The following is a 27,081-nucleotide window of genomic DNA, read 5'->3' as shown; positions in this document are numbered from 1 at the left end:
TTACCAAGAGCAGGAAGAAGAAAACGAGACACCATTCTAGATTCTACAAACATTTAAAGAATCATTATGAATAACTTTATGCTAATACATTTGAAATTTGGATGAACAACACACACATTCCCGGGAAAACATAATTTACCAAAACTGATACAAAAAGAAACAGAAAATCTAAATTGTGCAATGTCTATTACAGAAACTAAATCTGCAAATAAAACTCCCCCAACAAAGAAAATTTCAGGCCTGGGCATAAACAGTAATTAGAGGATGAGAGACCAAATTTGAGAAAAAATTCAGTGGAAATCAGCAATAGATAAAGCATAATGTGTCGCTACATAATTAATACCAATCCTTCTTAAATTTCCAAAAAACAAAAACAAACAAACAAACAAAAAAAAAACAGAAGAAGAGGGAACACTTCTAAACTCATTTTATGAGGCTAGCATCATCCTGATACCAAAGCCAGATAGACGTCACAAAAAGGAACACTATAGGCCAATATACCTGTAAACAGAGATGCAAAAATCCTCAATAAAATACTAGCAAATAGAATTCAACAGCACATTACAATAATAATACACCATGACCTACTAAGATTTTTCCCTAGGATAAAAGGATGATTCAACATCTGCAAATCAATCAATGTCATATACCACATTTACAGAATGAAAGAACAAAAGAACATGAGCACCTCAAAAGACACAGGGAAAGCATCTAACAAAGTTGAACATTTATTTATGATAAAACTCTCAAAAAAAGAAGTATAAAAGGAATTTACCTAAACACAATAAAGGCCATATGTGAAAAGCCCACAGCTAACATCATAATCAGTGGGGGAAACCAAAAGCTTTCCCTCTAAGATCCACCAGAAAGCAAGGATGCTCACTGTTACCACTTCTATTCAACATAGCACTGGGAGTCCTAGTCAGAGCAATTAAATAAGAAAAATACATAAAAGACATCCAAATTAGAAAGGAAGAAGTAAAACTATTTCTGTTTGTAGATGATATAATCATATATGTAGAAAACCCTACATACTCAACCAAAGAAGAAAGAAAGAAAGAAAGAAAGAAAGAAAGAAAGAAAGAAAGAAAGAAAGGAAAGGAAACTGTTAGAACTAACAAATGAATTCAATAACGTTGTAGGATACAAAATCAACATGCAAAAATGAGTCATGTTTTTACACACAAAGAACAAACTATCCGAAAAGGAAATTAAGAAAACAGTTCCACTCACAATAGCAACAAAAAAAGTAAAATAAAATAATGTAGACCTGTCTTCTCAAATAAAACAACTGACAGTATTTTCTGACAATGATAAAATTAAGCTTTCAAATTTCAAATATTAGAATGTTAGAAAACATGTATCTGCCTCTATAAGCTTGACAGTAGCTAAAATTTTTAATATTGGTGGTGACATGAACATGTTTTCCATATTGTCCAAGGAAATGTGTCAACATTAAGGAGATCTACGTAACTCAAGGAACCAATATTCCAAAAGCATGTTAGACGCATGTTATAAAATCACGTATGAGTTAAAATATCCAAAGTGCAAAATAGATCAATATGTTAAATGGACAAAAAATTAACTGATAAAGGTTTCAACTAACCTTTAAGAAGCTATTACTTGTTGAGTTTTGGTGTAGTATCAAAGTACATCTATAATTTCCTTTCTGAATTCAAACTGCATATCTATAGGGAGCTAGATTTTCTTCATATATTTCAACCAAAAAAAAAAAAAATACAGTACAACTGATTGAGTAAAGAAGCAGATACAGGAATTGAATCCAGCTGTCCTCTTACTAAGCCAGACAGATATTAAAGAGACCTGCAAAAATATAAAACAATACTCCCCTTTTAATAATTTTTATTTTGAAAAACATATTTATTAAAAGTGCTATTTATTTTTAAATATAATGGATTTATTACTGTTACTTTTAAATGAATTAATAAAATGCATTACTTTTTAAATTTTGTCTTAATTTCTAATGTGGTAAATATCAATAGATACAATAAACATAAACAAGGCTTTTTGGAGTCCCCAGTCATTTTTAAGACGGTAAATGGGTCCTAAGAATTATTGTTCTAACACTATGAAAATCAATGAATTACCACTCCATGCAATGACATAGATAAATTGCACATAGTCTGGAGGGAAATAAGCCAGAGAAAAGCATATATACTATGTCATTTCATTTACATAAAAGTAAAAGCTTGAAAAACTAATGTATGATATTAGAGGCTAGGATAATGGTTCCTTGGAGAAAAGAGGGGTCTAGTGACCAGGAAAGAACATGGGGTTTGGGAGTGCTTCTGGGTAATATAATATAATGCTATATTTTCTTCTCTGAGTACTGGTCACATGTTCACTCTGTTAAAATTCTTAAATGTGAATATTTGTGATCTAAACACTATTTTCTATGTGTGTTACATTTCAATAAAATAAAAAAAGTGTTTGTCAGCACAGATTCAAAAATATGAAAACAATATAATTGTAAAACCCCACTTACAGTTTTGAAGTAGTGGGAATAGAATGATTTCTTTCTTTTCTTTGATTTCCTTTTTTTTTTTTTTTTGCAGAATTTTCTTTCATATGGCTGTTTACACATATTTACACACATTTATAAGTAAAGCAGTCATTATGAGCATTGTAAGTGACATAAAATGGTGACAAATTTGACTAATTTTACATCTAAGGCAGAAGCCCAGACCTCTTTCATATACAGTGCTCTGGAGACTTGCAGCAGAAGAGAGCTCTTGGGGAGCACTTGGACACAAAGCAGCTCCTGTCACGTAGCACATGTGCCACACATCTTGCCAAAAACGGATGGATGGGCCTTGTGTGGGTGACCCCAGGGGCTTCAATGGGACCAGAGCAGGGAGTTTCAGGCAGGCAGACTCTAGCAAGACATGTGACAACATGTCCAGACTTCCATGTTGCTCCGTGTTGCTAAATGAGGGTCTGGAGGTAGAAAGAGAAGTCCAGGGACCTTGGTTCTTGGTCCTTACTACCTACGGTACATGGGCAAACCACTTGATATGTCTTGAGATTTGATTTACCATCTATAAAATGAGGTTAACAGTATCTCTTCTGATTATTCCAAATAAATGTTATGAAGATAGGGTGAGACTGTACAATGCAAGTACTTTGTAAATTGAAAAGGGTCACCCAAAGAGACTATTTGTATGTAGGTCACAGATAAGATCAGTTAAAAACAGTTGATTTAGATGGTCTCTTCGAACTTCACAATTAGATAAAATTCTGTGTGAGTTAAGTTATAAACCATCTTTACTCTTCAAAAAAATAGCCTAGCTACAATAACTATAGCCCAGGGGTGTTTGCATCCTTGCTCAGATACTTCATTTCTAATGTCAAATTTACTCTCTATTGTTAAGTTCAGAAAACATTCATTGTCCTTCTCCTATTTTCCAGGTGCTGGAGTACAAAGATGAACCTCATATCTGGTTTTGTGGAATGTGATGGAAGAGACAGATGGTTATGAGCTGCCATGACCAATGTTGAGACAGAGCTATGCACAGGACATGGTAACACAGGACCCAGTAAACACACAGAAGAGGAGACCTCATCACCAATCATGTTCAGGGAAGGTTCTGTGGTTGAGATGTTGCTTTAGCTGTATGTATCTTAAAGGAGAGGTTTTAAATAGAAGTCTGATGTGGTCCATTAGCATTTTAATTGCTCACTCTTACAGCAATTTGAAAGACTGGAAGTAGGGAGCCCCCTTAGGACACTACTGTCACAGTACAAGTGAGACATTAGATGGAGGAATGAGTAAAGTGGAGAAGTCAAATTCAAGAACTATAAGAAATGTAAAATTGGTAGGAATCAGTGACTGTATGAGAGAGTAAGAATTTCTCCAAAATTTCTGGTTTGCCTAATTGAGTGAATTAAATTAGATAAACTAAGAGAAATTAAGAGAGGATGCCTGGGAGGCTCAATCAGTTAAGCTTCCAATTCCAGGTCAGGTTACTATCTTGTGGTGAGTTCGAGCTCCACATCGGGCTCTCTGCTGTCAGTGCAGAGCCATCTTTGGATCCTTTGTCGCCTTCTCTCTCAGCCTCTCTCTCTCTCTCAAAAATAAATATACATTTAAAAAAGAGAGAGAGAGATCACAAGAACAAGAGAAAGCAAGTTTAAATGATGTGATGTGTAACACGCTGAATTTAAGTGTCAGAGGTATGGCTGCACATCCCTAGAATAAAGCTCAGATGAGACATCCCAGGTTGATGAATTTGTGAGTCATGACCAACCAGATGATAGGAAAACCCTGAGAGATGATAAGATCCCTCCTAGAGAGTAGGTACAGAGAGGAGACTGGGGAGACAAGGTACAAAAGCTGGAAAACACTAGCAAAGTTCGGGCCAGCAGGAGAAAGGTTAGAGAGGTTTAAGGAAAACCATAAAGAGAGGCCATGGAAGCCAAGGCCATGTGACCACAGTGAATGCACCAGAGAAGTCCTGTAAGATGAGGCCTGAAAGCATCCATTGGATTTGTCTGCAGGAACTGGTCATTGGCAACTTCTGAGAGTTGTTTCAGAGGGATGATTAGATAGCAATAAGTCAACTAGAAATAGGATAAGGAAGTGGAGACCATGAGTATAGGCAACTCATTCAAGAAACTTGACTCTGAAGAAGAGAAAAAGAGGTGGGAGCAAGGTCATAGGATAAAAGAGGAAGAACAGAACTCAAGTGTATTACCTTGCTGAGGGGAGCTTGGCAGTGAATGGGAGACAGTTGAAAAGCAAAGGAAAAGGTCCCTGATGGTGCAGGTTCTGCCAGATAAACGAGAAAGGATGAGATCGGCAGCCCAAGTAGAGGTTGACCTGAGCACTGGGGGAGGGAGAGGCTCTTCGTGCTTGGAGGTGAAAGGAAGGACCTAGCACTTTACAGAGGACAAAGAAGTTTCCATGTGCATTATCACATTTAATATTTAGTCTCCTGACAAATCTGTATGATGATAAGTGGGATAAGCGAGGGTGAATGACTCCAACAAAACACTCCAAGAAAGTGGAAGCCCCGGAAGATGAGCTCTTGGAGGCCGCCATCACGTGTGTCTCCCCCACGCGCATTTCCACCCCGCGCGTCTCCACAGTGCTAGGCAAACACTACTCTCCAGTTGGGCTTTGAGAAATTTCATGCTCTAGAAAGTTGTCACACTTGGTAGGTAGAGACAGGAGGTGGGCGATTTGGGTCGGTTCAAGGGCAGAGGCCCATCTGCCTGGGCAGCAGTGAATGTGGCACATGGATCAGGGACAAATTCAGAGCAGAGCTCTGCATCGTTTATTGGAACTAAATAGCCTTTGCTTAGCAACTGCCTGTGTGTTAAAGAGTTTGAGAACCTCTGAAGTAGAACAAAGGGCCTCAGAAGGCTGTTTGGAGGTTTGAGAGGGTCCAGATCTGGTTTAGAGCCCATGCCCTGCTGTCCCAGTGCCTCCTTAGGGAAGGGCTTGGCTACAGAATCCAGACCAGATCTTGGACTGGGGAATGGGGCATATCCCACTGTGGGCTCACCTGTAAATGAGCTGACCTCGGCTTGGTAGGGCCCACCTTTGCCAGGGCACCCCTGGGGCTGGCCAGATGCTGGTGACCCTCTTGCCCACACGGCCCCACAGGAAGTGCCTGCTGTCCTCTGATGATGGTCGTTACACTTGTTTGTTTAAAGCATCATTAGCCCTGTAATCACAGCTGTGTGGCCCTGCAAACACAAGGAAGGCCAGCATCTGAAGACAGCCCCTCAGACTCTGCTCAGGAACTTGGGGCCAAGATTACAGCTAGAGCTCCTGGCCTCTCCAGCCAAGCACCACACGGGCTGGGTCCAGGACTAAACTCTTCACCTGGACTGTTATCTACTGTGCGCTGACACTTTGTACCTCTCTTTTGAATCCTCACCATTTTCTCTGCTTGTAATTTCTTGCAAAGAAACCCTAAGATACATACACAAACATTCACTGACAACATTTTCCACCATCCCAGGTATAGTAGCACAAAATGAAGCAACGTAAATATCAACACATGGGAGGCTGGCTCTTCCTTACGAGACAGTATTATGCAGTCATACAAATCATGCTCTCCCAAAAGGCCACCACTAGCCCACATAGCACCTTTGTGTCCCTTTTTGGGCAGATACTGTCCTGGACCTGGATGGATGACTTGAATAATGGAAAAAAGGCTGGATTTCAGCTTCCTGTTGCCACTCTGGCCAGATGCCTTTGCATGCAACCTATACAACCGTTCACTGCAGCCCTGGTGGCAAAAAAGATTTAATGATACGGAACCAGGTTTTTGATATATTGATTTTTAAAAGGAGGTTGGACAGCCATATGCTAACAATAATAAGAGTTAAATCTGTATAGATTTGCATAGAAAAGAAAACCTGAAGGAAAAAACAGTATGGTGGCCAATAGTGCTGTTGGCCAAATAGTGTCAGTTCTCTCCTCCTATAGGGACATGGCATGATCGCCCTTCCTGCTACCTTTTAGCTAGGTGGGGCTGGGGAGAAGTGTGCAGAAGCTTAAAAGACTCATGAGATATTTGCTAAGTTCTTTTTTAATTGCCACGGTAACACTCAATGTTCTAGATGATGGCTGCTCCACGAGCTAATGTCTCTGAGGGAGGACAAGGCACGGTAGACTCCTGGCCAACTCACAAGGCACTTGTAACACAAGTGAGAAATAAGCCTTCGCTATTTTAGGACAATTCAGTTCGAGGATGTTTGTTACCACAACATAACCTAACTTATCCTGAATAATACACACTCCAAGAATGCTAGAATGATTACAGTAAGGATGCACTAAAATACATGTAAGGCATGTGGATTCATGTTTGTGATCAATGGACAAAAGATCAAGAGACCTACGGTGAAAACAAGTGTGAGATCAATTAAATACTCTCAGCAAAGAGCTGGAGTGATCAAACGCAAGATAAATAACAGGCTTAGAGGATGATAGCCCAAATTATAAAATAAATATGGATGAGACCCTACGGATATAAAAAAAAAAGATTGAATAAATAAATAATGGGGCAGAAGAGAAAAACCTTCCTTACGGAAGAATTTCAGATAATATATGTAGATGCTTTCCTCACCAGGAGCCCACTCTGAAGGGTGGGCTGGTCTTAAGGACTTGCTTCCAAAAAACCAAGTATGGGAAGGGGAATGAGAGGAACTCTGCAGTGGAGAAATCTGGGAGACACCACCAGGACCATGTGATGATTTACACGGGTGTCACGCACCCCTGACCTGATGCAAAGTGGTGAAAGCTCATTCTTCTTTGTGATCTTCCTTCCAAAGCTTCACAGCCCCGAGCGAGTTATGATAAATATTAGACAAAGCAAAATAGAGGCATACTCCCCAAAACATCTGACCAGTACTCTTCAAAACTGTCAAGGTCATGGAAAATAAGGAAAAGTCTGAGAAATTGTCACAGATCAGGGGAGCCCAAGGAGACACGATAACTAACTGTGATGCGGTGCCCCTCACTGGATCCCAGATCAGTGGGAAAACTGATGAAAGGAAAATGAGGTCTGGAGTTTAGTTACTGCAATGTACCAACGTCAGTTTCTTTGCTGTGACAAATGCACCACAGTAATCTTACATGTAATCAACAGGGGAAGCTGGGTGAGGCACACGTGGCAGTATTGAATATGAAGATGGAAAGTATATGAAAGGTATACCTAGACAAAAGTGTATTAGAAAATACACTGAAATTCTCACAGCTTCCCACCCAAACCCCATTATGAAACTGCGACGGAAGGTAAGAGTCGCTGCTCTCCCAGCTGGGCACGGCTCCACAATGCCCTTGGGTATAAACAATTCATTGTGCTGAGTGTAATTCTCATGTTCAAAGACAAATGGTTTTTTTGGCAAATCTCGTTCCCCCTAATTGCACGAGCCAACCACTTCATCAGACACTTAACAAAGAAACAGTAATTAATTCCCCAAATGGTGGGAAAGCTGCGCGGTGGATATGCAGACGTATGGTGCCGAATTCACAGAGTCAAAATGGTATTGTTCTCAATGAACAATGTGAAGGAACTGTGAGAGTACTGTTCACAGCTTGCTTTTCGTTTCATGGATATATTTTAAAACTTAACCTATATGACGTGACTCCACTGTAGGCAACCTTCTTTACAAATCTTTTAGGTTACAAATATTCACTAATAATTCCATAAAAAAAAACAATAACCGTTCGATGTGAGTGTCAGATCTAGAGTCCTTTCATCCCTGGTTTCTCTGGCCAAAGAAAAATGAGACAGGTTCAAGTCAAACTCAGGTGAGCTCCCATTCCTGGAGGCAGGAGTGAAACCAGATGTGGAAGAGACTGCCCCCACCCCCCCACCACGGATCTCACATTCTCATTGGTCACTGTCATTATCACTCACTGGTCACCTTTTCTCCATTGGTGGGGGCTGAGAGGAAGAGAGATTTGATTAACAGTGTAATGTCACCGGGTGTCAATGAGCGACAGAAGAAACCATGCTCTGTGCACGCACTTTGTAGGTACCATGAAACCATCATTACTACTCTTCTCTTTCCTGGAAACCTCCTCAGGACTCCCACGATAGAGTAGAAAACTGTGAGAGCAGTATTCTGAATTATTGTGGCTGGGTTTCCTACTAGCACCCTCCCCCCATTAGAATAAGCTCCTTGGGGACACTGCCTATCTCTGTCCCCAAGGGCCAGGTAAACAGAGACAACAATAAAAGTTTGAGAGATTGACATGAAACTCACAGACCCTTGTCACTCTTCCGGGCCATATTTTCTGCAGCTGTTTATTCCCTGTGTGGAGTGAAGCACTCCATATGGTCAGGATTAAGGAGATCCATCAAGGCCAGTGGCAACACTTTCAGGTCTGGCCTTCATACCCCCTGCACTTTAAACCCATCTGAGAGGCACCTGAGTGGCTCAGTCGGTTAAGCGTTCGACTTCGGCTCAGGTCATAATCTCACAGTTTGTGAGTTCTAGCCCCACATCAAGCTCTGGGCTGACAGCCCGGAGCCTGCTTCAGATTCTGTGTCTTCCTCTGTCTGCCCCTCTGCTGCTTGCACTCTGTCTCTCGTGTTGTCTCAAAAATAAATGAACGTTAAAAAAAATTTTTTTAAACCCATCTGAAAATCAGGATTTTCCTGAGTGTAAAACATTCAATAAAGTTCTTCTGTTTATGCCTTCTCTGTAAAAGGCTGACGCATCTACCTTTAAATATAAGTCCTTGGTGGAGACCTGGTTTGGGTTACATGACAGAAGCAATTAAATGCTTTCCTTGTGTGTTCATTCATAAGCCACGTATAATATCTATACATGTGCACATAAAATGTCAGCAGCCCATCGTGAAGGAGGGGCGTGTGCCCAGCGAGCCAGGTGCGGTCATGGTCGAGGGGTCTTTGCGGGATATCTATTTGGACAACTCGGGCCAGGAAACGCTCTTTTCTCCAAGTGCCCAGATAATTGCACTTTTCTCTGCTATGGAGACATAGCCCCTGGATTCTTAATAAATGTCAAGCAATACGAGAGTAATAATCATATTTCCAGCAATAATGACAAACAACTGGTGCTCGGAGTGGCTGAGGAGGGACCAGATCACCACAGCGCAATTCATCTCTTGTTAAATTCACTCACATATTAATTTCTAAGATGAACGGTGGTTTCTAATTTGTCTTTTTTGAACTGTGATGTTTTTATTAAATTCAATCGTCATGAGTGCATGGAGAATGACTACTCAAAACAACAACAACAACAACACTCCAGTGCAGCAAAGGACAAAGGCTTTGGGATTGCGGGGAACGAGTCTTCTCGACGAGCCACCCTCCCTCCTCTTTGCCTCCTCCTTGGGCGTCAGGGCCTCCATGAGGCTCCGACAGATGGGAAGTGTGAGAAAAGAGATATCTGTTGGTGAAGCCGCCAGTCTGTGATGCTTTGTTACGGCAGGGTTTTCACTCCAGATAATGCCCAGTGCTGAAACTGCCATGTCAAAGAGGGAAAACAAAAGGAGACTGGAGCTTGTAGGGAGGATTCCTTCTTTAGGCTTTGAGAAGAGAGACAAGGCCACCTTGGCCGGGACTGTCCTGCCACTGCCTGCCTCCAGAGCAGAACTCTTGACCTGCGTACTCAGGATGGCCCTGACTGCAATCTGGGTCCACAAGAGGAGTTACCTGAGGGTGGCCCTGACCGTATCCCTGTCCTCCTTGGTGCTGAACACACTTGCTCACCTTGGCTCTCTTGGGAGGTCACCCCAGGGCTTGCCAGTAGGCACCCACTGTTGGGCTGTTTGTCGCTCACAGGTAATGCAATCAACACCAATACACCTGCCTCCTCCATTAGGCTGGGCCCTCACAGATGCGCCACCGTTGAGTGAAAAATAGATAGCTGTGGCTGTGCAGGGTCACGGCCAGGCTGGAGAGGGCGTGGCAGGCTTTCAGAAGGGGCGGGGGATTTAAAGTCCAGGAGAAGCAGTTGGTCGGAGGCTGGTAGGCGGAGGCTCGTTCAGGCCAGACAGACCCACATTTGCCCCAGGGTACAGATGGGAGAAGACAGGGTGCACTGTAACCAAATACGGGTCTGCCCTGCAGACTGCACAGGACTGGGGCGAGGGAGGGGCTTAGAAAAGCAGCGAGGTCAGGTTTCTCGCCGCGGGGTTGTGGGTCTGTGTCCTATTCTGGACGGCGCGGCAATAAATGCTGGGTTTTGATCAGGGACGTGACATGGTCAGATCACATCCTTAAAAATTCCCAGTAGGGGTGGCAAGGAGATGCTGGGCAGGGCCATCTGCTTTGGTCTCCCTAGGTCCCTGTTCGCAAGCTCTTCCACCTCCCGGCAAAAGTGTAATTGATGGGTGGGGGATAAACGTATGAACTATGTTGCCTCTTGTTCCACAATGGCAGCCAGAAAGCTAGAGCACAGTATAGATGCTTGGCTGTTACTCTTTATAGACTGCATGTTAATGATCTTAATTCCCCAGGAATTGGCTTTCTTCTTCTATTATTATTTTTTCTGATCTCATTTCTGTGTTTTAGCACATGCATCCTTATCTGAAGGTAACATAAATCCTCTGGGGAGTGAATCAGAACATAAATAAATACATGAAATTAAGTTAAGATAAACTGGATATGATATTCCAGTAATACCAGACTAGCAGCTAACCCACAAGGCAGATAGATGGTCACAACTGTCCCTCTGCACCTGAAGGGGCCCCTTCCTCACTACCAATCTTCCCTCACATCCTTCCTCTCCTTCCTCCTCCTCCAAATCTCAGCTCAAACACCTCCAAGAAGCTCATGTGAGGCCCTGTCTCATCTGGGCACTTCTTGGGCCTTAACCTCCTGTTACACTGTAATTATTTCACCCTCCTAAGAAGGTGGCTCCCTGGTCAGGGACCCTGTCTGTAGTGGCCTTAACTCAAGGGCCTGGGATACGATAGGACATCAATGAATGTGCATGGGATTTTGGAGGGAATGTCTGCAGAAGAAATGGGTGCTTAAAGATGAGAGAGAGAGAGAGGGAGAGAGAGAAATAGAGACGGATACAGATATAGTCAAGGATGCAGACATATTTTCTGATCCCCCAGAGAAGCTAGTATGTATGGCACTCGACAGCTGGTTCCTGCCACCCTCCTCCTGGATCACTCTCCCGTTTGAGCTCCATGCCCCATTTATATGGACCTGTTCTCAAATACACCAACTCATTCCCACCATCCCACTAGCTGGGCCCATTTCGGGAATCGACATTCCCCAGGTGCTGGATAATTCCTCTCAACTGAATTATCACATCCAACCCACAGTGATCACAAGCCAGTCTCTAAGACACCATCTATTTCCTCCAGATCGTGTCACACTATCGAATATTTTCTCATTTATTCCCTTTTGCTCACAGTCCATTTCCCAAACTGTTAGCGGACACCTCATCTCTTGCCCCAGCCCATACAGCAGCTCTTGGACACAGAGGTCCGAGGGTGAGGGACCATTTGCAAGAACCGATGCAACACAGACCCATTCAACTGCACTTTTGATTTACTCAATGACCTCAGCTAATTCTTCAACACCCTTAATTATACCAGTAGACCCACCAGCACCCGAGGACCCCTGAGCCTTTCTCCCAGGCCACCAGGACTGGACGGCCATGGTTCCTTCTGCTGTCTCCACTCTCCCCCTGCTCTTCCAGGCCACGGAGTCGAGTCTTCACCAACCCCCATCGACAACAGCAAAGGGAAGGAAATTTCACAACTTCCTGTTCTGAGACTTGGAAACACTTTTTTAATTAACCAAAATGGTTTCTCATAATAGATGGGTCCCAGGGCAAGAACGCGGCTGTAACTCACGTGGCAGGCGCCTGGCGGCCGAGCTGGGAGTGGGGCCTAGCGGGTTGTGAATGGCAACAGCACCTCGGGAGGGCCCCGCGCTCACTCTCCACCCCATCACCATCTGCCGTTTTATCATTTACATAGTTTGGGACACTTCTGTCTTAGGAACTCAAAAGCATTCTTACATTGATGAATATACTTGTTTTAAAAATCCAAATCCAGACAAGGAAACAAAAAGGTGTTTCTCCCAACCTTATGTCATAATTTTTCAAAATTGAAAGCATTTTGTAGGACGATGATACCTTCCCCCAACCACAACATTGGTTTTGGGGACGCAGGTATGTCGCACATTAGAAAATCTGAACCTCAAAATAAATTCCTGGGTATAATTCGCCTTTAAAGTAAAGGACTGTATTCAGTTTTCTTTTTTTTTTTTTTTCCAACGTTTATTTATTTTTGGGACAGAGAGAGACAGAGCATGAACGGAGGAGGGGCAGAGAGAGAGGGAGACACAGAATCGGAAACAGGCTCCAGGCTCTGAGCCATCAGCCCAGAGCCCGACGCAGGGCTCAAACTCACGGACCGCGAGATCGTGACCTGGCTGAAGTCGGACGCTTAACCGACTGCGCCACCCAGGCGCCCCAGGACTGTATTCAGTTTTCAAAAGGATTCAACCCAGGATTCCTTTAAATTGCCAGGTCCCTAAGTTGATTTCAAATCTGTTTCAATTTATAAAATCTTCACCTGTATACATTTTTTTCAGAAACTCATCTACTGTAATTCTTCTTAGATGCCATCTAAGGAGAGAGATCAATAAATGACAAAAGGATTCTTTAAATATAGAGATCACGGGCCATTCATCTCCATATTTTTAGAGAGGAACACTCTGTCTATTCAATAAATTCCTATGCTGTTGAATTGCATAGGATGAAGTATTTGTGTACATTAAAATATCGTGGATTGAGCTGCAGACTTGAACCTCAAGTTACTTTGAAACATTCCTCAATGACACCCACTATATATGGTGCACAAACACAGCCTGATTTTGTAATAAAAATACTACAGAGATGAAAGAAAGAAAACCAGAAAAACTAACAAAAGGAGGTGAAAGGTCTAGTAAACTTTTTCAGACTAGATGTTTCTGTTTCGATAGATGTCTCTGGAGAAGGAACCGAATATTTGTCCCTAAAGACTTTTCAAACATAATTTAGATTCAATGCGCCTTTCAACAGGCAGTGGTCGGGACCTTATGTTGAGAATATTCCATTGATTTGTGGAACTTGCATAACCTCAGTGCCTGCTCTCTTGGAGAGGGTTCAAGCTAAATCATCTAGCTGCCAAGAGCAGAGCAACTTTAGCCCCATTTCCTGTGAAGCTGAATGACCAGAAAAGCGCTCAGAGGTGGTTTTGGGCTGGTCTCAGGTGGGAGAGCCCTTGGCATCATGGCACATTTGTGGGGCATCATGACGCTGCCATCCCTTCGTGCCAGTCACAGAGGAGGAAATGTGTGATTAGCAGGAGGCAGGGCCACAAACCAGCCGTGGGATGAAGTGAGTTGCTGTTGGTATTGATTATTCATTTATTGTATGGACTTTGTATTCTTAGGAAGTCACGATATAGCAGACCGCACTTAAAGGGCGCCTGGGTGACTCAGTCGGTTAAGCATCTGACTTCAGCTCAGGTCATGATCTCATGGTTCATGGATTTGAGCCCTGCATCGGGCTCTGTGCTGACAGCCTGGAGCCTGCTTCAGATTCTGTGTTTCCCCCTTTCTCTGCCTGCCCCCCTCTCAAAAAGAAACATTAAAATTTTTTTCTAAAAGATAAGTTTTAAGAATAAACAGTTGAGAGGAAAGTTCTGATAGGGACAATTCTGTTTGCTGAGGTAGGTGCTTGCTGCCTGTTAGGAGAAGGTCAACATCATCTGATTTTAGTAGTGGGATCCCTCGATCGGGCCAAGGTCTCTGCCAGCCTAGCCACTATCCTTTACATGGATTGGAAAAAGGAGCCCCCCTCCGGACTGACAAGTGAGAACAAAAATGCAGACCACATTACAACACACAGCTTGCAAGCAGAGCTGGGACAGATGTCAGGGCCCATCCCCAAACTGCCTATCTCTATGTAGATCCTGTGTGGGTTTCCTCTAGCGTGATGCCACTGCTCGTCACAGTCCAGCTGGCCTCATGTCCCTCACCAGTCCCTGTACCATGATGCTGTCCCCCCACCTGCCCCAAGACACCAGCCTCTCTCTGCTTAGACTATGGGCATGTCTGCATCCACAGTTATGACGGTGATTCAGCAGACTCTACTCATGGCCAAACCCTGAGGTCGATCCTTTCAAGAGAACAAGGGACAGTCTCTCTTAGGCCACCGTATTCTCTCTGCATTTATCTGAAATCTTGTTCACACAAAACTGAGGGGTCTGGATCCAGCACCACCTAAATCCATCCCTGGAAAAACCATACAAAAAGTGATTGAGGATGTTCAAATATCATGACCAGAGACTTTTCCTCCTCACTGAACAGGTGACATCAGCTCAGTGCTCAAATGACCCCGTGTCTTCATGCAAGAAGATGGTGGAGGTGGGTATCACACCCACGGGGCTCTGACAATAGATTGTGAGATTTAATAAAACACCCGAATTCTAGGATTCAGTTGGGATTGTTTAAAAAAATGAGAACTTTGAGACTTTGGGCATGGTGGCTTCTGTCTTAGGACCTTCTCTTCCAGCAAATATCTGGGGATGCTGTGATGTTTCAGGAAGCGTCCCGATCTGTCCCGATCTATAATAAAATTATAACATTTCTTCTTTTTTTTTGAGAGAGAGACAGAGAGAGAGAGACAGAGAGAGAGAGAGAGCAAGCAGGGGAGAGGGGCAGAGGGAGAGAGAAAATCTTAAGCAGACTCCACACCCAAGTGCACAACCATGGGATCATGACCTGAGCTGACATCGAGTCGGACACTTAACCGATGGAGCCACCCAGGCGCACCAAGTTATGATATTTCATCAGAAACCAAAGGGCTGCCCTAAAAAGAAGAGAAATTTGAACTTGGAATCAAAGGTGGCCATACCACAAGTCTGATCTGTGCAGCCTCCCTCTTCCCCGTGTGTGTAGGGGCATGTGCATGACCACCTCTCAGCAAGCCAATGATTCCATTCCCTGATTCTAACCTGACAGGATCTAACCTAAAAGATTTGACCTAAAATGCCTTTAAAGGGCAAAGTCAGCTGGAGGTTTAAGTTAGAGAAAGCTCTCAGAAAAAAAAAAAATCAGTTGTGGTATTTTTAAACACAAAAGACACAAACAAACCAACATATGAAATAAAACACAAAGCACAGTAGCAAACATATCAACTAAACCCTGTGTCGTATCAGTGCTATAACCTGGCAATGATTCAAACACTAAACAACAGAATGGCAACTTTAATATATACCATTAATAGCAAAATGTCTGCTTTTATTGAAGAAAAAAACAAAAACTATGTTGCTCTAAGCAGTTTTGAAATGAATATCTAATTCAAAACTTCCCCTGTGCATATAATTGCATGCTAATTTACATTTTAATTACTTCCTAAGAAATCAAAAGCATTTGTTGACAGTAGAACATAATGTCAACTTCACGGTGCACTGTTGGTGGATGCTTAATGAACTTAATTAGATAATTAGTGATGTTAATTATCCTTCTATTACGAAGATAAGGATGTCTCACAAATGATGCACTTGGTAAAGAAACATCATTAAAGGTATCAGTGTTTGCTTTGTTCATTTACTTCTATTTTTCAAACTCCTGTAACAAGGACTTTTGATAGACTAGTAACATTTAAGATTTCTTTAAAATGGAAAGAGAAACGCCACCGTCTCCAACGGCCCGTGACTGTTCTTCCCTGGCGATCTGGATAGTAACACTGGTGTGAGTGATGCTACGGCTCTTTCAAACCCTCTGCTGTTAGGACCAGTCGCCCATGTTCACTTCTGATGTGGAGTTTCTCGTTCAAACCAGCTCCTCCCTGGCCACCTCTCAACGATGTGATGAGTGGGTTCTAACATCAATTGTTTGAAGAATGGTGTACGTGTACATTTGTGTGCACACGTGAGTGTGTGTGTGTGTGTGTGTGTGTGTGTGTGTGTGTGTGTGTCAAGGGAATAGAGGAAATGAGTGAGAGTACCCTGATTGGGCGCCCAGACCACTGGAAGAAAACCTAAAGGGCAACTCACACAAGCGCCCCAAGCACACGCGCACGCACACCCACATGCACTCGCACACCGCACGCACAGGTGTTGCCCCAGCCTGACTGCGTTCCCAGGACCCTACGATGCTGTGTCTCCACCTCCATCACCAGGGTGCCTTGCTCCCGTGGGAAGATCGGTTCCGGGTGTGGTGTTGGAACACCACTGCCTGCAAGACCAGGGCTATGATTCATGCTACAGAACTTCAGCTGCAGTGAAAAAGGGCACTTCAGGTTTTAAGAACTAAGATAACGGACCTCATCATTTTTCCCTTTCTTGCTCCCTAATACCGCCACAACCAGAGTGTAACGGACGTCCTTTCTGGAAATAATTCTAGTCCAGACACACCCTGAAGAGCTCTAAGGCCAGGCTGGGGACAGTGACACTATTTTTAGGGTCAGTTATCTCAGGAAAGGCAGCAAGAGAAAGTACGTGGTTGGCAGCCTTGCCCATGGCAATTTTAAAAACCAAGATTGCATTTAGCAGAAGACCTTAGTCACTGTGCTCCCATTCATAGAGCGATTTACCCTTTTCAAAGACTCTTTTTAAATCATACTTTCATTTGTTTCTAAGTAGTTCTATTTTTCTAGCACAGTCCAATTTAATTACTTGCTCACAAGACTTTTTCCACAACTGAACACAACAGGATTTTCCAACACAGCATTGTGATTTCTCAAGTGCTTGATTTCAGGTTTCTTAAATCACTTTTCTCTTTCCTATGATTTTCAGTGGCTTTGTCTCTCCAGCTCTTCTCCTGATTTGACAGTCTCTCTGTCCTGCTGCCACGCCAGTGAGAACATATTGTCAGGATTGTACCTCTCTCTCTAGAGCCTCTGGCTTGATTTCAGAAGTCCTCATGTGTCTTAATTTTCCCACAAATTCAGGCCACCTGCTTCCATGCATCTTTTTTTTTTTTTTTTTTTTTTTTAGTTTTTTATTTATTTTTTTTTTTTTTTATTAAATTTTTTTTTTTTTCAACGTTTTTATATTTATTTTTGGGACAGAGAGAGACAGAGCATGAACGGGGGAAGGGCAGAGAGAGAGGGAGACACAGAATCGGAAACAGGCTCCAGGCTCTGAGCCATCAGCCCAGAGCCCGACGCGGGGCTCGAACTCACGGACCGCGAAATCGTGACCTGGCTGAAGTCGGACGCTTAACCGACTGCGCCACCCAGGCGCCCCTTTTTTAGTTTTTTAAAAGTTTATTTAGAGAGAGAGTATGGAGGGGGGGCAGAGAGAGAGGGAGAGAGAGAATCCCGAGTAGGCTCCACTCTGTCAGTGCAGAGCCCCACGTGGGGCTTGAACTCATGAACCGTGAGATCATGACCTGAGCTGAAATCAAGAGTTGGGCACTTAACCAATTGAGCCACCCAGGTGCCCCTTCCACACATCTCTCTTAAAGGCATATGTATCTCCTAGGAAAGTCCCTTCTCTCTTGCCCACAAACATCACGTTGAGGTAAACCTAGTCCATGTGACAGCCTTCTGAATTTCAGATTTAAAAATTTTTCTACTTTAACTCTTATAGTGCAATGACTCTGGGAACTCGGACTTCTGTTCTCACAGTTGCATTTTGACTTTCTCAGCTGCTACCAGCTACTCTAGCACTTACTCCCCTTCATGTCAAAGCTTATTTCTTTCTATTTTCAAAATCTCTTCTCAGCCCCACGGCTCTTCTGCCTTATGAGCCTTTTCCCAGGTTGAGTGACATCTGAGGCCTCGGCCTTCAGTGCCGTTCACCCCCCCAAACTCTGAGGCGCCAGAGCGCCCCACTCAACAGCCTTCTGTCCTCCTCAGTCCCCACCCTCTCTCCTGAAATGGGGCACGAAGTTCTCTGAGGCTCATTGTGCCTTCAGCCTCAGCAAGACCAAAATCACAAAGCAGCAGGCGACAAATACAAACTTGCCAGAAAGAAAGACCAAGAACTGCTGGATGGCTCCCACGGTGCCTGCTAAAGCCTTCCCATTCGGCACGCTTGCTTCCTTTTCCGCAATTTTTATTTGGGTTTCGTGATTTCTTTAAAGAGAAAATAAGTATACAGAAACATTTATGCGTGAAATGATATGATGTCTGGGATGTTGCTTGAGAATTATCCCGTGCAGAGGGGGGAAGTGGGTAGTGATAGGGATGAGACAAGATTGGCCATGAGTTGCAAATTGTGGACGCTGAGTGATGGATAGATACATGGGGATTCATTTTATTATTTTCTCTGCTGCTGTATATGTTTGAAATTTTCCACAACGATTTTTGAAAGAGATAGTGGGTAAAGTGCTCCGAGTTGAATGGTCAAAAGTGGCATTTCCTTTGCTGAGGACCCGAGCCAGGGCGGCCCCTCATACAGCTGGCCTCGGCCGGCACCCCTTCCTCCACCAGGGGCGGGGCTGCTCTGCGTCTGGGGGTGGGACGCCGAGCCTGGGCACACACATCTGGGGAGGTAGCCAATGGCAGGTCTGCAGTCTCCCTGACCACACAGCTGTCTAGTCTGTGATCCAGGCCCCCATGAGTGGGCACTGACGGTCTTATGGGAGGCCCCAGTGCACCTGGTGGGCAGGGCGTTCACCCACAGGACAGTCATTAGAGACCAGGGACTTTGGAGCAAACGTGTTGTGCTTTTGTGCCTTTGCCAGGACAGGCACAGAATCCCTACGAAGAGCTTGTCTTTGGCACTTTAGCAAGTGCACTGTGTCACCCATCACCCTCCGGCTGTGGTGCTTATTCAACCCTTCTCTTACTTCTTATATGGCCCTGGCTTTCCTACATAAGCCATTTCGACTCTGAAAACAGCAACTGGAAGCCTGCTCAGCTACCTCCAAAAGCCATGGAGACATGTGGACACTGGGCCTGGCCCTGCCCCAGAGGGTCTTCCTGATTTATAAGCCCCTAAGCTCCTAAGTGTGGGTCTCCCTCCTCAGGTGGGGCCTACCTGGCTCTTGCATGAAATAGCGGTCCACACATGTACCACTGATCCCAGGAGGAAAGTGGGGGTAAAATCCAGCCCGTGCTTTGCTGAACAAGACATGGTCAGGCAGCTGTACCCACCCAGAGGGGCCGCCCCCTTTTTATGGGCTAGAACTGAGCTTCCAACCCCCTGCCTCTGGTTTGTTCCTCCCCATTCTCTGCAGATCCAATAAAACCATCAGAATCGCACACCTCTCACACCTGCCACACCCAGGCGGCCTTTCTTTTCACAGCCTGATTGAGAAGAGGCCAGGGCCCCCTTCTTTTGCTCATCCCAGCCTTGGTTAAACAGAAGTCTCTTGTGTGTTCTTTGATTTCCATTGCTCCACCCACTGCCCCTGAAGCCTCCTTATCTCCCTCCTAAGTGATGTCACGGCCCCAGTCTGGCCCTTCCCTCGGGGGCTCTAACCTCCAATCCTAACCCTACAAAGGAAACATACCTCTCCCCCACTATGTAACACCCCTGCCCCCCCCCCCCCCAGCTTCAGGAACATCTAGCATGAGCCATGGTGTCCTCCCTGTCTCCTGCAGTGACCTTGATCACCCCTGCCCCCCTGCTCACAGGCCTTGCAGCCACTCATCCTCACAGCCCCTTCCTACCCAGACCCCAGCTCTCATGTCCTATGTGCCCATTTTCTGTGTTCTAATGCTTTTTCTTTTCTTTTTCTTTTTTTGTTTTTTACTTATTTTTGAGAGAGAGAGAGAGCTCATACACAGGAGGGGCAGAGAGAAAGAGAGAGAGAGAGAGAGAGAGAGAGAGAGAGAATACCAAGCAGGCTCTGCACTATCAGCACAGAGCTCAATGAGGGGTTAATCTCAGGAACCATGAGATCATGACCTAAGCCGAAATCAAGAGTTGGGTGTTTAATCAACTGAGCCACCCAGGCACTCCTAATGCTTTTTCTAGAAAGAAAAGAAAGGAAAAGAAAAGAAAAGAAAAGAAAAGAAAAGAAAAGAAAAGAAAAGAAAAGAAAGAAGGAAGGAAGGAAGGAAGGAAGGAAGGAAGGAAGGAAGGAAGGAAGGAAAGAGGGAGGGAGAGGAAGGAAGGAAGGAAGGAAGGAAGGAAGGAAGGAAGGAAGAAAGAAGGAAGGAAGGAAGAAGGAAGGAAGGAAGGAAGGAAGGAAGGAAGGAAGGAAGGAAGGAAGGAAGGAAGGAAGGAAGAGGGGGAGGGAGGGAGGAAGATTACATACTCTCTATTTTGGAATAATTCTGAATTTACAGAAAAGTTATATAGTACAGAGAGGTCCCGTCAACCCCTTACCTGCTTTCTCATAATGTTAATATTATACACTGCCACAGTGTGTCTACCATAGCTAAGAAACCAACATTAGTAGTTGATGTTTTTTCAACTTATTTTTCAACAAGGAAGCCTACCACTGAGTCGGCAAGCTGCACACAGGCTGTGAAGAGGAATGGCTGGCCGGGGCACAGAGTCTGGGTTTCTCTAAGCTGAAGGCGGACGGGAAGCAGCTTCCCGGACACCATGGGTGGCCTTTGGTCGCCTCAAAGGAGCCCAAGGTCGCAACCTCTGTCCGACAGGCTGATACCCACAGCCTTCACCCCAGGAGAGACCGTGACTTTACAATCTGATCCCAGAAGGGACTGTGATGGGGTCAGGAGAAGAAAAGGAAGAAATGCCATCCATCATATCAGACTCGCCTCAAAGTTCAGCTCACCTGCCAAGAGGAGAACACTGTATACTGAAAATGAAGATAGGTAAGAAGAGTTAGGAATGGTGTATCGTATGTCTCACTCGAAGGAACAATTCGTCAGTGCTACCGAGCTGTCAGCTGCTGACATGATAAGGAATAACACCAAATGAATAATGTTTCCTCCAAAACCAACTCCTTTAATTACAAGCCTCTTCTTTCCAGAGGAGAGACAGAAGATGCAGAAACACCAATTTCATGCACTTGTGCCTGAATAATGTCTCCATGCTGCTTTTTCCAGATGGCGACCTTCTCACTGGAGGGACTAATGATGTGGGCATATTTAGGGAAAAACCAATAACGGAGTCTTTAACCTTCAACAACAAAAAGCATGTTGTACAAAATGTTCCTTGGGATACATTAGAAAATATCAATTACATTGCTCACTGAGGTGTAATCAGCTGTAATAATCAAAATTAATTTTTAAAAATAATTAAACAGACCCCAGGGCAAACAGTCGATGCTCTCATCCTATGACATCACAGCGTACATATGTACCTGAAAAGTTGTGCCTTCTGTTAGCAACAAAGGCATCTCGCGAGGATGAGTGATGGATGCAGGATGTGAAGGCTAGTGAGTTTCATCGCAGCAAAAAGGGAGAAAGCATTTTATTCCCTCGCCCCATGCACATCCTCCTATGTACCAGGCACCATGCCCAGCCCGACCGAGTTACTGATATTAGATGCTCCAAAGCAAACATGCAGTTAATTTTTAAAATTAAAACATAGCACACTTTGTTTAAAAAATAATTCATCCTTAAAAAAATCCACAAGGTACTATAAACTATAGAAAGGATGAATAAATCAGGTTGAAGGTAAGCAGGGCTCAAACAGGAAGGAAGAAGCAGGGAAAGGGATATGTGCATGTACATGTATCTGCATGTGTATGTTTTTTTTGCAGAAATTTATGCCACTAGGTGTGTGCAATTATAAGACCTGGGTCATGTTTACCTCTGGGAGATTCTGAGTGCCCAGATCACTGTGCCCAGAAATAGGCCACTGACAGGAGTCACAGTTCTTCCTGATGCTGACAGCTGAGGGAGACGTCCCCTGTGGCTGCCCTCTCCCCACTTTAGTCCAGCCACACTGGTCTTTGCTGCCTCAGAGCATTCCAGCACATGCCTGTCTCAGTGCCTTTGCCTGATGGTCCTCTCTGCCTGACTGCTCTTTCTCCAGAAAGTCACTTCCTTATTTCTCTGCTTCTATGCCCCCCTTCCAGAGAGGACTTCTGACCACCTTCATCTAAACAACCACCCTCTCCCACTTACCCTGCTCAATTGTTCCTCGTTGCAATTAGCACCCTTCACATTTACAAATTTACTTGTTTATTGTCTGTCTTCGCCCCCTAAAATGCAGTCTCCATGAAAGCAGAGAATATGTCAGATTTTTCTCTCTTCTGTAACCTCAGTGCTTACTTCAGGGTACAAAGTAAGCACTTGGTAAATATTTTGTTGAGTGAGTGAATGAATGAATGAATGAACGAATGAGACCTCAATTGATGTAGAAGACAGTATCTTCAGCAGCCTGCCTTCACCAAAGACAACTGATTTAAAATATTTTCGCTTCCTTGTGAGCCCAGAGCAAACTGTGACAAGCCCTTTGTAGACCTACATGGCCTCAAGTATTGCAATCTATTCAAGCTTCTTTCGGGTGAGCTATTTCTCAATCGATCTCCCCAGGACTCAGAGGCAACTTAGCCAAGCCAAGGACAGTGGCCTAGGAGAGGATGGGGAAGTGGCTAGAGGCACATCAATAGTCTGCAAGGGCTCTCATACAATGCACATCCACGCCAGCATCCCAGCTGTCCCTTCCCTAGCTTCCACAACCAGACGGACCTGACCCCTGGGGACAAAGCTAACTTGGTCAAAGAACAGAAGTTCCAGGGTGAAGCCAGGGGGGAAGAGGGGCTGTACCCCTCCTGTCACAAATGGCCTTAGTCAGGAGCAAGTGCTTGGGCACCAGTGGGGACGCTCCAAGTTTCGGGGGCTCAGAAGAGCTATACTGCAGGTGAGATGGTCATCCCTTTGGCGGAGAGAACAATAAGGTGGGATCAAATTTTGGAAACTGTCTTCCATTTCTAAAGCACTTGCAGTTTCCAAGTGCTTCCACATGTTCTAGTATAGACAGAGCACAGTTGTAAGATCAGGAATTGAGGCTCTGAGAGGTCACAGAATTGCCTAAGGTCAAACTCAGTAGTACAGAGACAGGAGACCCTTTCTTTACTCCGCCATTTCCTGGCTGCAAAGCCCTTGACTGTTTTTTTTTTTAAGATTCAATGTACACATCTATACAATCAGCCAATCAACAAGCTGACTGAGCAGTGTCTTCCACAAGCCAATGTGTTAAGGATGCATCCTACCCTCAGTTCTGAGTATGAGGTGGCCAGACAGCCCAGTCAAGTTCATTTTGTTTTCCCTTCTATGTTTGTGCTCTGTCTCCCTATGTCCTAAATCCTCTTGTTTCTGAAGCTCGGAAAGAAGAAAGTCTCCTTCCCGGGCTACCTGAGCAGTTACAGGCAGCCCGCATTCCTCTCTTCTCCGCCACATCTGATGACAGTACCCTCCCATCAGTCACTGGCCACAATGGACAACGGAGCCATTGAGACAGCAGAGCCCACATTCTGAGCAGGGGGGATTTGGAGTCAACCTCATTTTCCAAAGTTACGTGGGCAGAAAGCTCCAGCTGTGTAATGGGTCTATCAACCATCGATTCCACCTCCCTGGGGAGCCCCTTCCCACAGTTTCCCACAGTTAGCTGTCCCCTCGTGGAGACAAGGAGATAAAGACTCAGGGAAGTTAAGTAAATGACCCAACGTTTCCTAATCCCAAGGCCATGTCCATTCAATGACCACAGTCTGCCTCTGAAAATAAGTGACTCCAGCATTAGAATATATGACACATTGTGCTTCTCAAGAAGAGCCTCAGTAATATTTCTAGTCCTATATGCTCCTGCAGAACCTTGCCACTTCCCCCACCAGAAGGTAGAGTCTATTTCTGCCCCCCCTGCCCCCTGCCACCTTGAACCCAGGCAGAATTGTGTGCCTGTCTTGACCAAAGGAATGCAACAGAGGTGAAGCTATGTCATGGAAGGCGATTATTCTGCCTGACTCTCTCTCTCTCTCTCTCTCTCTCTCTCTCTCTCTCTGTATCTGTATCTCTCTGTATCTGTCCGTCTGTCTGTCTGTATCTCCTTCCCCCTTATTTGGAAATTAGCCCTTGAAACCCAGCCTCCAGGTTGTAAGGAAGCCCAGGACCTATGGAGAAGCCAGGTATAGGTATTCCAGACAGCAGTCTCAGCTAAGGTCTCAGACTGAAGTCAGCAGCAACCATCAGTTGTGTGAGTAAATGAGCCTTCCAAGGATCCCAGCCAAGGCCCCAGACATGATGGAGTAGAGGCACCTCCCCACCCCTTCCGTGCTCCAAATTCCTTACAACAGCATCCATGATCACAAAAACCCATTGTTGGTGCCACTGAGTTTTAGGATGGTTTGTTATAGAGCTTTAAAGAAATTAATTTCAGAAAAACCCGACAACTCAGCCCCACATAGTCAAGAGGATCCACCACTACATCTCCTGGCAATGGTGCCAATGTTTTTGACCCCTTTGTTGAGTCCACACATACAGCTCTTACTGAACTGTGGGCTAGTGCTCTCTGAGCACACCTGACTCAAAAGGAGAATAGCAAGTAACACTGGTTCGGGTTTTCATGCCGTAAGCAACCCCTGCTCTTGGAGCTCCAGGGGAGCCCATAGTCACTTCAAGTTAAAGCCAGCCTAAGACCTGGTTCCCCTACATGTAGCTGCAACTGGGAAATCACATGCATAACCTTAATGCTCAGAAGAACATGGAATTGAGTCATACCCAGCAACAACAGACAGAGAAGACATGACTCACGGGATCTGAAACAGATGCCTGATGCTTCTCCCAGGAAGAGGGATCTGAGCTCACCTCTGTCTTGCACTCAGGGTCCTTGGCCTGCCTCCCGGGCATCAGCCTCATGGCTGAAGACAAGCTGCCACTCCACGAGGAGACCTTGCTCGGATGTCCCACATTCGAGCGGCTGGCCAGCGACTTCTTCTCAGATGCTAAGAACAGGGAAGCAAAAACTGTCAGAGGTGAAGTTGAAAGGAGGATACACACTATTTTGCAACTGGCTTGGCTTTCAAAGGGCCATCCAGGGTCACAAGCCTCTTGCACCTCCTCCAGTAAGGAAAACAGCCCAGGCTACAAGCTTACACTGCCGTCTTCTGACTAAGAAATTCAGTGTGGGTTTCAGGGTCACCAGACCTGGCTTAGACCCCTAGCTCCCCTGACTCAAAGTGAGATGCTGGACAAGTTAGTTAAGTCCTTGAGCCTCAGTGTCCTCATCCTCCAAACTGGGAATAATAGCGTCTAACCTCATTCTGGTGTCATGAAGAGTAATAAGATTATGTGTTTCAAACACAAGCCATCAAACATAGAGAATTTTCTGTATATGATTGTTGGCAACAAGAGAGCCATTTGTAAGCATGGGGTGCATCTCACCATTTTATTCACTACATGTGCATGGGGATATACGTCCTATTTTATTAACCTTTTCCCTGAAATGAAATCTGACACTTTGACCTCAAACTACACATGTATATACATAGGCATGTACATACATACGCATTTTCCAGGGTTAATTTGGAAAGCTGATAAATAAAAGTTCTATACCGCCGGGCAGTCTGGGATGACACACATGGAAGTAACTAACTCCTGAGTCACTGTCAATGTTGTGATGCTAGAAGACTTCAAACAAGTACGTGAGCCATAATTCGAGAGCAATGACCACTTTAAAAACAAAATTGAGGGGTGACTGGCTGGCTCAGTCGGTAGAACATGTGACTCTCGATCTTGGGGTTGTGAGCTCAAGCCCCACACTGGGTATAGAGATTACTTAAAAATAAAATATTTTAAACAATTAAAAAAATAAAAACAAAATTAAAACATCATTCCTGCAGGTGCAATAACTCATATGAGGGGGGAAATGCTGAATCACTGAAAGAATGCAAGGGTCATTAATATCTTAGGGATGAAAACTCTCACTTGAAACATGAAGAACCTGGGAATCCAGGTCACTGCGTGATTTGGTGGCAAGGTTTCAAAGCTGGTAGGTGAATATCAGGACAGGACCTAGAATCCTAAGCTCTAGGCTAGACATGGTAGACAGAGCTAGACATCTAGCTCTGACATGGCACACTCTCTAAGAGATTACTAGAATCTGCTTGCACCTCTGGCCTTCCTTTCACCCAAGATGCAAAGCAACTTTCATTCTTCACACTCAAAGATGCATGAGGTTTCAGTAATCCCCACCAAAGGGATGAGAGAGGAGGTCTGGGTGGAAAAGGCTCTGGGCCCTGAGTGGAACTTTGGGCAAATCCACATCTATGAGACTCAGCAGTTCTGTTCCCTGGAGCCAAGTGGACAGAGACCTAAGTAATGCTGCCAGGCCTTGAGCATCATCTCCTCCCAGAGTGGGGTAATCTCTTCAATCTTCACTTCTCTGTCTCCAGGTTTCACAGAGAGATCAATCTTGAAGGTGTCCTCCAGCTCCTGCCGCCTCTGTGCCACGAGCTGCTGCCACAGGGTCCGCACTGTCTTTTGGATGTTGTGCTGGACTAACAGAGAGAGTATATCACACAATCAGGATGGCCTCAGTGCCTGTCCCAGCAAAGGCCAGAGATGATGTATCATGGCTGCTTTTATTGCATCTTTCTTGAATATCACTCAAGCTTTGCAACTTCCAGCCAGAAAGCAGTCAGTATGTAGACAATGCTACCAACATCCATGTGGGCTGGCCTTTCCCCCACCTCTAACTGCCCACCACCAGGTCCTGTCTGCCTCGTATGTTCAGAGCTGGGA

At 44.6% G+C, this 27,081-nt stretch overlaps 1 protein-coding gene across 6 annotated transcripts in view; it reads right to left on the bottom strand.

The window, feature by feature from the left end:
• WDFY4 (WDFY family member 4) overlaps positions 1-27,081 on the bottom strand; it is a 295,121-nt gene that overhangs the window by 120,257 nt on the left and 147,783 nt on the right. For all 6 annotated transcript variants that reach the window (XM_086680248.1, XM_086680247.1, XM_086680245.1 and 3 more), the window contains 2 exons: positions 26,652-26,837; positions 25,147-25,283 (listed from right to left, as the gene is read on the bottom strand). In XM_086680248.1, coding sequence (XP_086536374.1) covers positions 25,147-25,283; positions 26,652-26,837 — 323 coding nt within the window. The remainder of the gene's footprint in view (positions 1-25,146; positions 25,284-26,651; positions 26,838-27,081) is intronic.

This window comes from Puma concolor, chromosome D2, assembly GCF_028749965.1.
Source record: "Puma concolor isolate L17-30 chromosome D2, mPumCon1.1.hap2, whole genome shotgun sequence".
Classification (NCBI taxonomy): domain Eukaryota; kingdom Metazoa; phylum Chordata; class Mammalia; order Carnivora; family Felidae; genus Puma; species Puma concolor.
Note: the sequence above shows the minus strand (reverse complement) of the source record. Positions and strands in the feature narration are given on the sequence as shown.